Genomic DNA, 18,079 nt, shown 5'->3' with positions numbered 1-18,079 from the left:
ACACACACACACACACACACACACACACACACAGCAGTCAATATGCAAAGCATTGTAATGCCTAGCAGTACAAGGCCATGTTGTAGCCAGAAAAAAAGGGTGGCAGAAAAGTAACCACTTAAGCCTTATTGCAAAAACAATAAATACAAGCTCACAGTGTGTCGTGTTGCATCGTGACCCACGTTGTGAGCTTGTAGATCTGCTATTTTCACAGTTTAACCCATTAAGACCTGAAGCCGGTTCTACAAATGTCTTCTAAATCCTAACTGTTTTCTGAAAAACTTTATGTTTCTATATCAGTGGTGCTCAAACTTTTTCATGTCAAGGACCGCCAAAATTATATTTATTTGGCCACGGACCTCCATCTCAAAATATGTTGTTCCAGGGACCCCCAGAAGCAAAGATTTTAGTTAAAAATGTTCTCTTTAAAAGAATATAAATATATTAATTTGCACACATTTTCTCGATTTTTCAAAAATAGCAGATCTACAAGCTCATAGCGCGGCACTCGGTGCCGCGCTATGAGCCAAGTATATCTGCTATTTTTGAATAGCCAAAGTGTAAAATAATGCTTTTTAGCTCAAATGAAAAAGTGACACAGATCGCTGGTCTTAATGGGTTAAATAAATAAATAATGTTAATAACAGATCATTTTTATGTACGCCTATATTGACATGCCCAAAAGGGGGATGCGAGATTAAAAGTGGCTGATTAATGTATGGTTGCAGACAAGAAAACACGTGTCTATAACGTGTGTAGAAAATGCATGAAAGAACCTGAATTTGAGGTTAAATGCAAACGCTAGGGGGTGGCAATAGCCATCCCCAGGGACCCAATTCCCCCGGGACCCCAAATGAGGCCCCTGATTGTAGTAGCGTAAGGTAAACACAAGGTAGGAAGACGGGCTTAACTTGGAGACTTGAATTCATGGATATTTTTTTTCGTTTTTGTCACATTCCTAAGATAATAATTTGACGACCGGCGGCGGTTCCGGTAGGAGACACAAAGAGTCTCCTTTGTGTCTCCTATACCGGAACCGCTGTCTACAGGTCCGCTGGTCATCAAATTATTGGCTTAGGAAGCCAATAGTGAGTTGAGATACACACATAGTGGGACATGAACAATACAGCAGTTGCCATGGCTAAACAGACCATTGTGTGACTCTCTCTCTCTCTCTCTCTCTCTCTCTCTCCCCTTTTAAAGTAATGTTACTTTAACAATATTACTGTTTGTGTCTCTCACAGAGTAACATGATTCTCATTACATTGAAATAATGGCAGAAATACAACTAGGCCATCTAAAATGGACGAGGTTAATGTTCCATAGCGGATGGGTAATCACAGAAGCTCACTTTTATTACTGTTCATTTTATTTATTCTGCATTCTACTTGCATGTATAGGTATGGCTATGTTAGCTCAACACAACATTACAGAAATGTGAGTGGGATTTGAGTGGCATGTTTTCCATTCCATAGAACAGTTCGATCATGTTCATGTTCAATGGGTGTAAGCCTACAACTCCCTCTCCCTCTCCCTGAATCTGGTAATCGTCAGCAAAAAAAATTGCCTGGAAAAAATGAAATAGAAAAAGATGTTCATGGCCTGGGCTACCTATATGCATGGAAACCCAACTTAACCCATTAACACATTCCATGCCAGAGTTTAATCTCATAATGTACTCACCAGTGCCAGCGTTTTATTGTTGTTTTTTTCATGTCGCCACAGACCTCGCTAAATAAGTTAAAAGTGCGCGTTCATTTGGTTCTAAACACACAGCGGATCCGTGAGAAACGGCCAGCGAAAACAGTTTCCAAATGCGAGCCGCCATCTTGAAGATACAGCCGATCAACGGTAAACAGTGATCAGCGAGGAGAAAAACAACAACCGAGAAAATCGAGTTTTAAACAGGATCCCAGACAGGAAGCGGATACGATCGAAAAAAACGGAACCCGAATAATTCTGTTTCCGACCGGAAACCGGAAACGGAAATGGATCAAAAAAATTCGGAAAGTGCACCTGGGGCACTTTCAATGGGAATCGGCGGTTCGCGTAGATCTACGCGACTGGCACGCTGCGGCTTTAAATAGGTTCGCGTAGATCTACGCGATTGGCATTCAATGTGTTAAGACCTGAGGCGATTCTTAAATATGTTTTCTAAATCCTAACAGTTTTTTGAAAAAAATCTAAAAAAAGTCACGATAAAAAAAATATAGCAGATCTACAAGCTCATAGCGCGGCACTCGGTGCCGCGCTATGAGCTTGTATATCTGCTATTTTTGAATAGCCAAAGAAATCTAAAGTGACACAGATGCGTTCCAGGTCTAATGGGTTAAAATATAGTAAAAACCGGTGCAATGAATCAGCGTTGACAACTTCTGGCAAAATAGATATATTTTATTGTATTACTCACATAAACGCGTCTCCAAATCAACTCAGTTAAATGAGTAAACTACAGATAACACATGAACCCTATAAAAAAAATGTAACCCAATAAACACATTCCCTTGCACATACTAACCGAATAATAAGCACAATAAAACATAGCAAACACAGACGTGCCCCGAGGCATTCTGGGAAATCACTCCTCAGCCAACTAAACAGCCTGGGATGCTACACACACACACAGCCCCCACGTGAGGGCTTGGTTTCTCTGCATAAACTCCCAGAGGCGAGTGGGAGGACATCTCATTCACTTCCCAGGGCTTGGAGGCTCTGTTGTTGTCCCCGGGTGAGGGTCATACGGTGTGGAAGGGCTCTGTGCCCCCCACCCAGTCCTCTTCTGTGCTGGAGAGGGGCCTGTCAAGTGTTAGCCAGTACCAGTGTGTCCGTGTAGCTCAGTCGGTTATTGGGTTCAATCAAGGGCACCGACAACTCAGCGTATGAGTAGCACGGCTTGCGTGTGGCAAGTTGTGTGGTAAGTACTGGGAGCTGATGGTATAGTGCGCAATCCAATCTAGCGGACTTATTTTGACTGCCACAAAAGAACAAAATAACTTGTTTGCTACGACACTGCCAGCGATTTTCGAGTGTTTTTTATTAACCTTTGAAAAATCATGGAATATTTTTCGTGATTGGCGTCCTCACGGCGATCGACGGGGGTCTCGTAGAATCAGGGGGAAAAACAACAGGAACGGAGATAAAGCCATTTTTCCACAAAGAATAAACCGGAAGTATTAAGACCGGGAACTCATCTGTGGGTCATTTTTAGATTTCTTTGGCTATTCAAAAATAGCAGATCTACAAGCTCATAGCGCGGCACAGAGTGCCGTGCTATGAGTTTGTAGATCTGCTATTTTTTGGGAAAAAAATCTTGAACATTTGTGCAAATGTTCACAAATAATTTTTTAACTCAAATCTTTGCTTCTGGGGGTCCCTGGAACAGAATATTTTGAGATGGGGCGGTCCGCAGACAAATACATATCATTTGGGGTGGTCCTTGACATGAAACAGTTTGAGAATCACTGATATTATAGCAATCTTTTTTTTTTTAGAAGACATTTGTAGAATCCCGGTCCATTTGGCACAACGCTTCGGTGAGACCCGATGCATAATCCTCTCCCGCGCAACGAGAGTCGTAGTTTCTGGCGGACCCGAAGCAGCGCCGAGGGTTTCCCTGGTTAGTTTGTGCATTTCTCCTAAGTCTCTCTCATAGCTGTGTGAAGAAGTCCAGCCCAGCCTCCCCCTTCTTAGCTCTGGCTCAGGTGCAAGGTTCCGTAAGCTCTCAGGAGAGCCGCCATAGGGTGCAATGCGTAGACTTCTGCACTGTAGCTATAGTTTGGTACGAACCACAGGAGCTGGACAAGTCGAGATTCCAAAACTTGCCGTCATCAATCCAAGAGGATGGTGAGCCTCAAACGGCCGGTGACTCTGGGGGTGTAGTAGTGGAGTATTGTTTTTTTTTAAATATACCTCATTCAAAATGTTCACAAGATTGTCTTCACAAGGTTGCCCTGGAGACAGCCGCTTGATGGAGCACCTCAAAGTACTCCCCTTGTATAGTACTCGTTTCGAGATACCAGGCCAGCTGTCCTTCTAACCCTTTTTAAAGTAGAGGAGCCAGGTAAGAGGGAAGGCACGTTAAATTGGTCCGGAACAGGAACCTTTCATATTGGTATATAATTCCTTTCAGCACAATTTAAGGAGCAGCTGTATATAGCAACCACTTTTTCTCCATTTCCCCCCTTTGTGACAGCATTGCACTCAGGCCCCCCATCACTGATGTCTGAACAGTTTGTTTGGATCAGGACGCACCAGGACAGAGGTCCTGATGAGTGCCTCTTGTGGCTGGTTTAAAGTGGGTGGCACACCTCATCCCAAAGGAATGTTATTGTTGATTTTGACAACATATTTTCATTTAGTTTTAGTCATAGTCCTTTGAATACAATTCCATTTAGTTTTAGTCATACTTTGTCGCCTGAAATGTTTGAGTTTTTGTCTAGTTATAGTCGACTAAATCTACAGTTGATTTAGTCGACTGAAATGTATTTTGGCGGTGCCTTGGTTGCATGCTGAAAATAGCCGATCTTGTAGATCTGCTATTTTCAGAGCGCAACACCCGAGCGCATCCAAACATAAAATGACTTGTCTTTTAGTTCTACTGGATCTCTTCTCCACTATAGTCCCCTCCCTAACATTTTAGTCTAGTTTTTATTTGTTGACGAAATTGTCAATATATTTACTCATAGTTCTAGTCATCATAGCTCCGTTTTTAATTAGTTTTCGTCAGTGAAAAAAGGTAGTTGACGAAAACATTTCGGCATAGTTTTAGTCGACGAAATCAACACTCAATGTATGGACCTCCCGAGTATCGGTGCCTTGTCTGACCTGTGGCTGTATGTGCAGGCTGTATGTGCAGGCTGTATGTGTGCAGGCTGTATGTGCAGGCTGTACTTGCGGCGGTACAGGCTCTCTTGCCACTGCAACATTGGAGGGCTATTGTCTCAGAGCCCATACTGTATACAGGCAGGCCCCTTGGGAATGTCCACCAGAGCTTTGCATTGCTCATGCAGATCCACCCCGACCACACTCTCATCCTATAGATCTCAGTCATCTACCCCACCGTATGGTGACATAGTAACTGTAATAAATTAACAGTTAATGGGTTTTATTACTAAATTGCTGCTAAAAGTAATATATTACCGTAACAGCATTACTTTTGTAACACGTTCCCCCCCCCCCCAACGCTTGGGGGGAATGATAAAAGGATGGGAAATCCCAGCAGGACTACCACTTTCTTCGTCAGGGCTCGTTGACAGAAATGTTAATCTATTCATTAAATTAAAGTGCTGATCAAATGCTATTTTCTTGTGATAAACAAATAATTGCCCAGCATCATTTGTCATTGTTTGAGACTATGCAACCAAGGCCCATCTGATAAGCTACATGTATTTTGGTGTATTATGCACTGATTATTATTGGATGGCACAGTAATGACTTGTTCAGGTATGCATGTATAAACCTTAATGAAGATAGACACCACTGCGATTCCATGAGGGCTCCGAGCTGCCTCAGTGTAGTTGCTGTATAGATCCTGGTTGTAATGGATCAACTGGACCTGGAGAGAGAGAGGGGGGGAGAGAGAGAGAGAGAGAGAGAGAGAGAGAGAGAGAGAGAGAGAGAGAGAGAGAGAGAGAGAGAGAGAGTGGCAAGGCAACAGACAGACAGAAGGACAGAAAGTTATTACTTAACCAGAAGAAATACTTCAAATCTTCTCAACTTCCTCTGACGTTACAGAGCATATCCAAAAAGAGGCAGATGGGAGCAGAGAGAGAGAGAGAGAGAGAGAGAGAGAGAGAGAGAGAGAGAGAGAGAGAGAGAGAGAGAGAGAGACAGACAGACAGACAGACAGACAGACAGACAGACAGACAGACAGACAGACAGACAGACAGACAGACAGACAGACAGACAGACAGACAGACAGACAGACAGACAGACAGACAGACAGACAGACAGAGAAAGATAGATTGACAGAGCGATTTGGGAAGTAAAGTGACAGCGAGGATGAACGACGAGAGTTGGGGATAGTTGGGAGAGAGAGAGTGACAGAATGTCAGGGTTAATGAAAGAGAGAGCGAGGACGAACAAGAGTTGGGAGAAGTTAGGAGAGAGAGAGAGAGTGACAGTGTGACGACCGGGGGAAAGAAAGAGAAAGCGAGGTTGGAAGAGAATTGGAAGAATACGAGAGAGAGAGAGAGAGAGAAAGAGCTATCAATTAGCAATGCGGGTCGGTAACAAGGCACAGCTGAGGAGAGACAAGTGGAGCAGCGGTCTTCTCCGTATACTCCTCTGCTTTCTCCAACGTCTCACAGTCTCCGTGGGACAGATTCACGTTGTTTACCAGTCGTTCTGATGATAAACACACCATGTACTCTGTCTGCCTGGAGCCCAAAGCCTTCAGGGGAAACACAAGATTACAGTCTTCTTTATCCCCGGCTGTGACACCCCGGGTTCTAATTATCTCCTCAATGGCAGGAAGACTTTTGATAAGGTTACAACTTAATGAAAGATGACAGAATGTAACTGTGACTGCACGTCACGTGCGTGTGTGCGTGCGTGTTTGTGCATGTGTGCGTCTACGCAAGTGTGGGTGTCTGTGCATTCATCTAATGGGTGTGTATGTGTTGGTGAAATGTGTCTGTCTCCATAGTCCCTATAGACTTACAGTATCCTGAGAAGTGTGTGCACGTTTCCGCGCGTGTGTGTGAGTGCGTGCGTGCGTGTGTGTGTCCTCACCTATTAAGAGTGCTACCAGTCTCCAGCGAATAATAATGTGGTAATTAATCATAATGAAGCTGTCTGTCAGGCAGCCATTAGGCCCACAGCAATTATCATATTAGTACATCACTAACATGCATAATGAAGCTGTTAAAAAGTGCGTTTGTTTGTTTGCATACAATGTGCCAAAGTGTTTACCCAAGTGTGTGTTTGAGGTGGCAACCAAACTTATCCCATGAGTCTATTAGATAGACTGATATCTAATATCTATTAGATATAAAGGATGATAGATTAGGAGACAGGATATTAAACAATGATCCAAAGGTAATACTTGGTCTCTTGGTCCCTTAGCAGATATACAAGCTCCTACGAGCTACGCTACGAGCTTGTAGATCTGCTATTTTTTGGAGAGATCGCGAACATTTGTGCAAATCTTTACAAATTTCTTTTTTTGAAAAAACGTGTGTTGTTACGGTGGTTCTTTCTTATTTTTTTCATGTCGAGGACCCCCAAAATTATGTTTTTGGCCGCCGATCCCCATCAAAATATGTTGTTTCAGGGACCCCCAGAGGCAAAGATTTTAGCTAAAAATGTTGTTAAAAAAAATATATGTATTCAAAGATTTGCACTTAATGTTCAAGATTTTTCAAAGAAATAGCAGATCTACAAGCTCGTAGCGCGGCACTCGGTGCCGCACTACGAGCTTGTAGATCTGCTATCTTTGAATAGCCCAAAGTATAAAATAATGGTTTTAACTAAAAACCTAAAATACCCGGATTGAATGGGTTAATCTGTCTGTCTGTCTGTTACTTTTGCACCGCCTGCTCATCTATAAATCTGTCTTTGAGATGGTTTTACTTACGAAGGCTACGTGTCAATAAACACATTGCTTTTTTTTTTACCAATAAAACGGCTGCTGCTCTGGACCCACATCACTGTAGCTGCTGGAGATGGAGATAACACGGAGGGAGATAGAAGGACTGACAGACAGATGCATACAAGCAAGACCGATGGGCAAGATGGACGAAAAGACAGGAGGACAGATAAACAGACACACTCCGCCTGATAGACGAGTAGGTATGACAACAATAAGACACAGAGACAAGACAGGCAAACAAAGACAAATGTATGTCATTCTATCACATGAGAAAAACCTAATAACAGTGCAGTGGTTTTCCAGATGTGTGCATCAAAGGTGCTGAGGCTTGGAGAACACCATTTCTTGCATTATTTAATTATTACTATTAATCTTTGTTGTTCATTAACCCATTAAGACCCCCAGACAAGCAAAGATTTGAGTTACAAATGTTCGCTTTGAAAAATATATATTCAAAGATTTGCACACGAGTTTTAAAAAAAATAGCAGATCTACAAGCTCATGGCGCGGCACTCGGTGCCGCGCCATGAGCTTGTAGATCTGCTATTTTTGAATAGCCAAAGAAATTTCTAAAATGAAACAGATGCGTCCCCGATCTTAAAGGAAGGTTAAAGTGTCATTTACCATTTGAAGCCCTCTAGATGTGATCTGTTGTTTGCAAATCTTAATAAATACATTGTTGGGGAGAAAACAAAAACTAAAACACGGTTGCTATAGGGTGAAGTTACTCGCGAATGCCATCTCCATAGCGTATTACTCTGACTGTCTGTCTCCTTCTTTCAGTCTGTCTCTCAGTCTGTCTCTCTGTCTCTGTCAAGCCTGCCACTCTATCCAGCTGTGTCCATCTCTCACCCCTGATGGGACATTCTAAAGCTCGAGGGGAGTGTGTGTGTCTGTCAGTGCGTCCATCTCTCCATCACTCACCTCTCCAGGAAACCCCTGGCCGTTGAGGAGGTGCTCTGAGCCGTGGGCGTCCTCGCTGCCGAAGTGCAGCCTGACCTCCTCCAGTCGGTAGCTGTAGCCCAGGGGACCGCCGGAGATGTTCACCAGGTGGGCTTTGTCTGGCCTCAGAGACACGTGCTTCCCCGTGTTGTACATGGTGCCTCCCATCTGGAACAGAGGAGCCAGAGAGGCCATGTTTAACAGTCCGTTCAAAAATCTACTGGATTCTATAGCCTCATATTCCCCACCATGTTTTTGATGGTTGGAAGACTTGCATTAGTCCAGTGCACATTGTAGAATATAGCCTACATTCAGACCAGATTAGACCAAAGTAGACAGTTCCAATGCCAAGCCACAGCAAGTCATTAGTGAACTTTCTTTTTTGACCTCCCATCTAGAACGGAGACGATGAAGCAGCATGAGTGACTCAAGATAAAACTGTCACCGGAAGAACATTCTCACCAGAGAATTATCAGTGAATGCCATTGACCATTAATAATGCGGTTTTGGGATAACGTGTTCCTTCCACGCGCTACGTCCAACTGGGGAAACTCCCCCCTGTCAGGTGATAAGAAGGTCAGTTGGCTCTCATGCATTGAAGGAGGCATGAGCTCGGCCCTGGCCTCCCTAGGCTGGTGAGGGGAGTGTAGCGCCCAGGATCACTTAGAAAAATGGCACAGGGTGAAAAATAAGGGTTACAAAATCGCGGGATAAAAACATTATTACAAAAATCTCAATTTACATGTAGGAGCTTAAAGGGGTAGTTCACCCCCAAAATAACTTTTTTTCTATTGATTACTGACCATCTGGAGCCTTGAATTCATAGATATTTTTTTGTTTTTGCCACATTCCTAAGCCAATAATTTGATTATAATAAATGTGTCCCCATTGATTCCGGTAGGAGACACAAATGCATTTGTGTCTCCTACCGGAATCAATGGGGCTAAATTTATTATAATCAAATATTAACTCTTTCAGTGCCAAGAGTATTTTCATAAAGTACTCCCAAACTGCCAGGAATTTGCGTTTTTTTTTATTTTGCAATTTTGTAATTTTTCATTCAAATAAATGATCTGATTGGGGTTTTAAACCCATAATACAGTTCTACCAGTAGAGAGCAACAAATCGACACATTGATGATCTCGCTGGCTCACTCGCCCCCTCCCAAACAGGCTCACGTCATATCCGGTCAGAACCGGATGTTGACATTTTCGACAATCGTTGATCGCGCTAAATTACGATGCGATACACGACTACGATGACTGATCGTCACCCAGACCAAAGAGAGTAGACGTGGACCTCTCCGTTCGCTTTTTATACCGTGTGAAAAACCGTGACTTTCCCTATTCTGGCCGAAAATCACCGGAGAAAAACAACGTGACCCGGAAATGAATTTTTTTTTTTTACATCCGGCTCCGGGTGAGTCTGATGTAGTCAGGAAGCGAAAGTGATCATGAAAAATAAACAGAATAACGCGACCACAGTCAAAAGTAAAAACTCGGGATTTCTCGTGCTGGCACTGAGGGTACTCGGGAAAAACTCGGGATATGTCGGGGCGTGGCACTGAGAGAGTTAAAGGAAGGAATGCGACAAAAACAAAAAAATATCCATGAATTCAAGGCTCCATGGGGTGAGTAATCAATAGAAAAAAAGTTATTTGGGGGGTGAACTACCCCTTTAAAAGGGACAAGGACTGACAGATACAGATATCTCCATGTTTGGGCATATCAGTCGGATCGACGGTGCGACGTAGGTGTGAGGGACGCGTGGCGGCCCGAACCTCTAGTAGATATAAATAGGGTGTATCTCCCATTTAGAGTTAAAGGTTAGGCTAACGGGTAGACTTTACTCTTTATGCATGAATAAAATGATATCAATTCAACTGGAAAATGTTGAATTAATGTATTATGTTCACACTGAAAATGACATTATGTTCACATACAGTCCCTATGCTGCAGCAAATAACCCGCATGACGACGGTACGGTATACATTTCTTTCCTCCCGTCAGCATAACATTATGAAAGGCTCTGGCAGCCTTCTACCTTACAGGACCAAATACAGTAGCAGTAGCATGAGCGTATACGTTTTTAACAAAGGTAATTCCAGTGGGGAAACTAACCTCTTAACCCTAGCTGGCGTTGCTGCTCTACTTACAGAGGCCTTACAATCATCCAGCTACAACGTACAGTAGCTGTCTGAATACCGTCGCTGTTGGGTGGAAACCGTATATGCAGTGGTGGAAAGTAACAAAGTACATTTACTTAAGTGCTGTACTTAAGTACAATTTTGAGGTATTTGTACTTTATTTGAGTATTTCCAATTTCCACTACTTTTACTTCTACTCCACTACATCTCAGAGGCAAATATTGTACTCTTGCTCCACTACATTTACTTGAAAACTTTAGTTACTAGTTACTTTTCAGATATAGACTATGATATAATGAAACATACATGAACCACTTTAGCCCTATTTTATACATAAGCTATTTGAAAATAGCCGATCTACAAGCTCACAAGCTTGTAGATCTGCTATTTTCAAATATTTAGTACTTTTACTTTTGGCACTTTAAGTACATTTTGATGCCAATACTTTTGTACTTTTACTCAAGTACATTTTTAATTCTGGACTTTTACTTGTAACAGCGTATTTTTATATTGCAGTATTGGTACTTTTACTTGAGTAAAGAATTTGAGTACTTTTTCCACCACTGCTTGTATGTCAAAAACTAAAGCCCTTCCCCTTTTTATTATTATTATTTTGGAAACATTTTAAAACAGTGAAAATAGCCTATCTACAAGCTCACAACGCTTGTAGATCTGCTATTTTCACTGCTTTTGTGCAACACTCTTGTATGATTTACAACTAAATAAAAAACATTTTGAAATGAGAATGGAGATATATGAGCTTTCTGCCCGACAACAAATGTATCTTGTTAAAAGGAAGCAGACAGTGGACTAGCAGGGTTCTACTGTGTATCTGTGTGTGAGATGGTGTACTTTGCTGTGCCATTAATTAACCACTTAAACCCTATATACTTAGTATATAGTCCCCCAGGGCTCTATATATGGTCCACTCCCTCTTTTTTCCCCTTCCTCCTACACCAAATCTCTATCTAGAAGCTCACGTGTTGCAATGTTTATTGCAATGTTTATTTCATATAATCATCGTATAATCAGTGGGTCACATCTTCCCAACTCTATCAACCTTATTATTACAGCGCTGGAGACTAAGGGGAGAGAATTATGTTCCGCCTCAGTTGCCGTTTCTGGACTTACTGCTGCTTTACGCTGGTGATTAAACTCTGCCTAAATTAAAGATGTGATATACTACTGTTGAGTGTTCCTTTAATTCTGAGAGTGTACAATGGAGCTTTACATTTACACGCACGGGCACCAGTGGAGGCAAAAGTATTCACATGTCTTTACTTATCTTAGTATCAATACTGCAATGTAGAAATACTCTGTTACAAGTAGAAGTCTGGAATTCAACATTGACTTGAGTAAAAGTACAAAAGTATTGGTATAAAAATGTAACTTAAAGTACCAAAAGTAAAAATACTCATTGCGCAGAATGTCCCATTTCAGAAATGTATAAAAAAAGCTTTTGAAAATAGCAGATCTACAAGCTCACAATGCGTCGCATCAGAGCTTGTAGATCGGCTACTTTCAAACGGCCGAAATATATATAGGGCTGAAGTGATTAGCGTGTTCTGTAATAACAATCAAAATCTACAAAGTAACTAAAGTTTTCAAATAATTGTAGTGGAGTGAAAGTATAATATTTGCCTCTGAGATTGTAGTGGAGAAGTAAAAGTGCTGAAAATTGGATATACTCCAGTAAAGTAAAAGTACCTCAAAATTGTACTTAAGTACACTACTTGAGTAAATGTACTTAGTTAATGTACACCACTGACGGGCACACACACACACACACACACACACACACACACACACACACACACACACACACACACACACACACACACACACACACACACACACACACACACACACACACACACACACACACACACACACACACACACACACACACACACACACACACAACCTGACAGCTGCCCATTAAGGACAGAGTCGTCCAGTGACTGTGTCATTTCGGGGGTTGTTCCAAAGCACTTCAATGCTGAGAGATGAAAGTGTTTACTCAATTAACTTCAATACAGCCAGACTGTGAGTGAGGGTGGATGTTCACAGGTGGGGATTCACAACTATTTTACATCCCATCAGTGGGTGAGGACCACTAGATGCTGGATTTTTAAAACCTTTACATTTTAACCACCAGTAGTGGAAAAAGTACTCAAATGTTTTACTTAAGTAAAAGTATCAATACTGCAATGTAGAAGTAGGCCTACTCCGTTACAAGTAAAAGTCCGGAATAAAACATTTACTTGAGTAAAAGTCCAAAAGTAGTGGTATCAAAATATACTTAAAGTTGTACAATGCAGAATCCCAAATAACGATTTTTAGCAACCTCTGCTGGTCACTACCGTCACTGCATACAATTTCCGTAATCCTCGATTACCCAGAATTCCATTCGTTTTCACCGGAAGCCGGAAGCGTTTCAAAAAGCGATCTTTTAATTGTTTTATACTATCTACGGATCGTTTCTCTTAGCCAGTGGAGCATTAGTTACCATGAGCTGTGCTTTCTTTTTCTGTTCTTTTTCGATCTTCCAATCCTACATTCTCTTAACATCAGCCAGTGTCGGCCCTACGGGGGGGCATTGGGGGGCAATGCCCCCCCAGATTAGACTTTGTGCCCCCCCAGTTCAGATTGGCCAGTTTTTTTTTTTTTTTTTTTTTTTTAATTTTTTAAAAATTTTTATAGACATATTTTTTTCGGGTGTTAGATATATATGTTATTTGTATATTCTTTGTGATTATTATAAATATTTACATTTTCAAATAATTAATAAAAGGTACACCACTGTTTTGAGTGTTGACCACCTTCATGATCACACCTCCGTGCGAGCGGTTCCTGTGCGACGTCACGTCATTACCTCTGCGTCTGTTGTTGTTGTGCTTGTCATGCACATGATGCACGTGAATTCAAATCTGAGACTGAGAGAGAAGAAAAAACTAAAAAAGACCACCAGTAATGGACATAAGAAAGTGGCTCAAAAGGCCGCAATCTAAATCAGACCCACCACCATCTGAATGTCCCATAATTCAGATTGAGGAAGATGAAGAAGATAGTGAAACAGAAACTACTAGTATGCCGGTTACAGCGGGGAGTTCAGACACACCGCCGCCGCCCCCCCCCCGCTGCAACTCCCACAGCCAGGCAAGCCTCAGAGTCAGCCAGCTGCAGCAGCTCCTCACAGCAGGCCCCCCCACCATTTACAAATTCTTCTCCACCAGATGATCTTGGTTCTGAGGCACCAAATCAGGTGAAACGTGATAAATATCCGAGCATCATTTTTTGTGGAAAGAAACGCTCCTTTGTGAGTTCGTGGTTTAATGGGAGGGACTGGATGGAATACAGCGTGGAAGCAGATGCAGCTTTCTGTTTCCCTTGCAGGAAATTTCGTTCAGCATGTAGTGGTAATGTTGATACAACTTTCACCTTGAAGGGATATCGCAATTGGAAGCATGCAATCGAATCAAATAAAGGCTTAAATAAACATGCTCTCTCTAAAGAGCATTTGTTGTGTGCCAAGACCTGGAGAGAGCGAGAAAGACGCACACAGACTGACACTGAAATTTCAACCCTGGTTAATACTGAACAGTTGGATAGAAATCGATACTACATGTCCTCCCTCATAGACATAGTTGAATTTCTAGCATCAAATCAGTTGTCATTACGAGGAAAACTAGATGCGTTCAGTGCAATGTCAGAAGGGGGCAGTGGACTGTTCCTTTCCCTTTTTGAATACACGCTAAAAAAAGACACCAAGCTGGCCAACATAGTGAAGCTTATTCCACGCAATGCAACTTATACCAGTCATACCATTCAAAACCAAATGATAGAAGCAATGAGCAGCGTGGTAACAGAAGCCATTGTAAAGGACATAGGCACGCATTGGTTCACAATTAAAGTCGATGGGACTCGCGACCCCACGGGGTGTGAGAACGTTTCCATAGTGGTACGTTTTATATCAGAGGACACTATGGAAGTGACAGAGCGCCTAGTTACTATGGCAACCACCCAAAAAGGCGACGCAGCAACACTCACTGACACAATATTACAAGAACTCGCAACAGTTGGGCTCAGCTCTGATAAAATATTGAGTCAGTGTTATGATGGCGCTTCCGTCATGTCAGGGAAGCATGGAGGGGTCCAAAAACTACTACAGAATAAACTTGGCAGAGACATTCCCTACGTCCATTGTTTCAATCACCAACTCCACCTTGTGGTAGTCCATGCACTGTCAGTAGAGAAGGCAATTGGCGACTTCTTTGATGTCTGTGGCATGCTGTTTAATTTCTTCAGAAAGCCCACTGTTGCCATTCACTACAAAGGTGATACCCTGAAGCGTCTTCTGGACCAGCGCTGGACAGGCCACTTGGCTACTGTCTCAGTGATCATTAAAAACATGGAGGATATCTGTGCAGTGCTGTCGGAGGTAAACAGCACCCGCGCCTACGGTTCAGAAGTTAGAGTGGAGGCAGTTGGACTTCTGCAGCATGTGCAAGAACCAAACTTTGTGTTTATTGGGCATGCAGTGCACAAGATATTAATGCTGCTGGACGCACCAAACAAACAGCTACAAGCTCAGAGAATGGACCTCCTTACTGGAGTAAAAGTTGTGCGCAGCGCAACACGTTGTGTTCGTGAGCAGAGATGTGACACTGCATTTTCTGAGTTATGGAATAAAGCCACCAACAACAAAACACCACCACCAGAAAAAAGGAGACGTACTATGAACAAGAACCTTGCACAGTACGTTGTTGAGGAAAGTGTGGGACAAGGACAAAACGACATCAACACAGAGACAGAGATGAAAAGACTCTACTACAGTGCAATTGATGCCGTTCTGGGAGAGATAGAGGCTCGCTTCAGCGAACGTGATGGGAAACTGATTACTGCATTGACAGCTCTGGACCCCGAGGGTGACAGTTTCCTTGATGCCACAAAAGTTAAACCTATCCTGGATTTGGTAGGAGTTGAAATAGTACCCACACAGTACACTGTTGCACGTGATTACCTCCTGTCAGAAAAGGCACCAGAAGACAATTGGACCATTCAGAAAGTACTGTCAAAATACTACAAAACTCTTGAATCTATGCCCACTGTATTACTAGCACTCCGACTGGCCCTGGTGTTTGGTGCATCAACTGCAACCTGTGAGAATTCTTTCTCAACTCTGAAGAGTGTCTTTACCGACCGTAGACGCACCATGCTGCATACAAGGAAGGCAAGACTTGTACAGTTGGCTTTTGAAAAGGACTTAACAAAGAAATGCAGAACTGAATGGAAGGATGCTGTTCTGAGGAAGTTCCACGCAGGTCACAATCGCCGCCTTCAGCTCTTCTAATGGTGAGTGAAATAAATAAATAAAACATAGATGTAGGTCTCTTATATTTTAGTTGATAATTATGCACTATGCATTAGCCTAATTTGTTTGTTGCTCTCTGTCAGGGTTGGACTGTCCCGTTAAAGTTGGCTGCTGAGCTGTGAGAGGAACTGTCCATGGTCCTGGAATCGATAATGCCGCTGCTGCGCTGCGGTGAAGTTGACTTTTTTTTTTCTCCCTTTCCTCCCACCCACCGTGGAGATGATTACGACATAAGACTCTGTTATGAGTGATAAGATACTAGGCCTATAAATTATTGCTCAACGTGTTTGTGTTGTTGGTGCATAGCCTTTCCCCCCCTTTTCCTCCCGCCGTGGAGATGGTGTCATTATATGATTAAATGCTCAACATAATTAATTGTATTTGTTGTTGGTGCGATGCGATCGTGCACAGTGTGTTACTTTTTTCTGTATAGTTTTTGTTTTGTCAAATGGACTACAGTTACACTACTTGACTAAAGTTAACCTAGCTAGTGTGTTATGTGCATACAGTATGTGATGTGAAAAGCCCGCCTGTTATGTGCGCAGCAGCGCAGTATAGGCTGCCTTTTTTTTCTTTTTTTCTCCCGCCGTGGAGTCTGTGGAGATGCGATGCCGACATTACATTAAAGACATTATAATGCTATAATTGTATTTGTTGTTGGTGCTTGCTATATATAGGGGCAAGGTAAATGAACCGAATTAACCGAAATAGAGTTACAAAACCCCCCAAAATAGTACAATATCCATCCAATAACCGCAAAAAAAATCGCGCGCGCGGGTCACGCACGCGCGCTGCGCGCGCGTGCGTTAGTGACAGACAGGTGCCCCCCTTAGAATAATTAATGCCCCCCTGCTGATTACTGTCTGCAGCCGGCACTGACATCAGCGTGAGGTTCCTTTTTGCTATTACCGCGGTAGTTCCTGGCCAAACAGGAAACCGTTGCGGTAGTTCCTGGGGACGTCGGCCACGACGTCATGACGTTGGCCAGGAACGTCATTTTCCCGGGAAAGTCCCCCCCTTCACCGTTCAATAGAAAATATATAAATAAAAGGCTTCCGGGGGTGAAATTCATGGAGTGGGTGTTGTGAAACTTTTGCCACTGACAAAAGATATACAATTTAACTTTAGTTTTGTTGAAAACGTTACCTAGTATTACTTTAAAGTACCAAAAGTAAAAGTACTAAAATGTTGACACAAAAACGTACATTTTGGGAAAGTGAAAAACGGGCTTCCTCACTGAATATATGCTAATGGGTGTATATGTGTATATGTGTATATATATATATATATATATATATATATATATATATATATATATATATATACATAAAATGTAGACAAACAAGAAAAAGCTGTTTTCGTCGTAGCTGGTAACACTTTTCTGCTTCCTTTGTTTACTACCGTTGTTGTGGCTACGGTTCAGTTGAATATAATTATGACCTATGAGAAAGTGATAAAGTACGGTCCAGTCCCCTCAGCTTTGCTCAGAGGGAGACAGCAGAGAGGAGACAAGGTACAGCACAGCACGCTGTGGTGGGACTCTTGGCAAAACAGGGTCCAGGTGGCTGTAGAGATAGGCCGTCTTATCCATTGCACTCTCACCCTCTGGGAACTGCTGTACATTTATTTATTGTCCATTAAGGCGATTCTCAACCCAGTTTCCCCCTCTGAGATTACTACAGTTTATCTGAATACAACATTTAGTCATTTAAAGGAACATTTTGACAAGCAAGTCGATTTATACAAAAACAACTGAGGAACAAGCTTTTTTTTAAACAACTGAATTAATTCTTACTACTTTCTCCTATTGTACGATGAATAGCAAAAATAGACAACACGTCGCATTGCAGCGCGTAGTGAGCTTGTAGATCGGCTATTTCTCCTATATATAATTTTTTTTAAGGGAGAAAACGTCCTGGGATGCCAGGTTATTTTGGTTCGTATAGCAGGAACGGTAACGCACACCGAGGGTTTGGTGAGGTGCTGACCTTCGGTAACAAAGGAGGAAAAGAAGTTGCACACACAC

The 18,079-nt window shown here is 42.4% G+C and overlaps 1 protein-coding gene across 2 annotated transcripts in view; it reads right to left on the bottom strand.

The window, feature by feature from the left end:
* Positions 1-18,079, bottom strand: part of LOC308098481 (carbonic anhydrase-related protein 10-like) — a 199,136-nt gene that overhangs the window by 40,074 nt on the left and 140,983 nt on the right. For both annotated transcript variants that reach the window (XM_080446860.1, XM_080446859.1), the window contains exons 4-5: positions 8,516-8,701; positions 5,459-5,554 (exon numbers count right to left, since the gene is read on the bottom strand). In XM_080446860.1, the coding sequence (XP_080302986.1) occupies positions 5,459-5,554; positions 8,516-8,701 (282 nt within the window). The remainder of the gene's footprint in view (positions 1-5,458; positions 5,555-8,515; positions 8,702-18,079) is intronic.

Source organism: Gymnoscopelus braueri, assembly GCF_963280865.1.
Source record: "Gymnoscopelus braueri genome assembly, chromosome: 13".
Classification (NCBI taxonomy): Eukaryota; Metazoa; Chordata; class Actinopteri; order Myctophiformes; family Myctophidae; genus Gymnoscopelus; species Gymnoscopelus braueri.
This window is presented reverse-complemented; position numbering and strand designations above follow the sequence as displayed.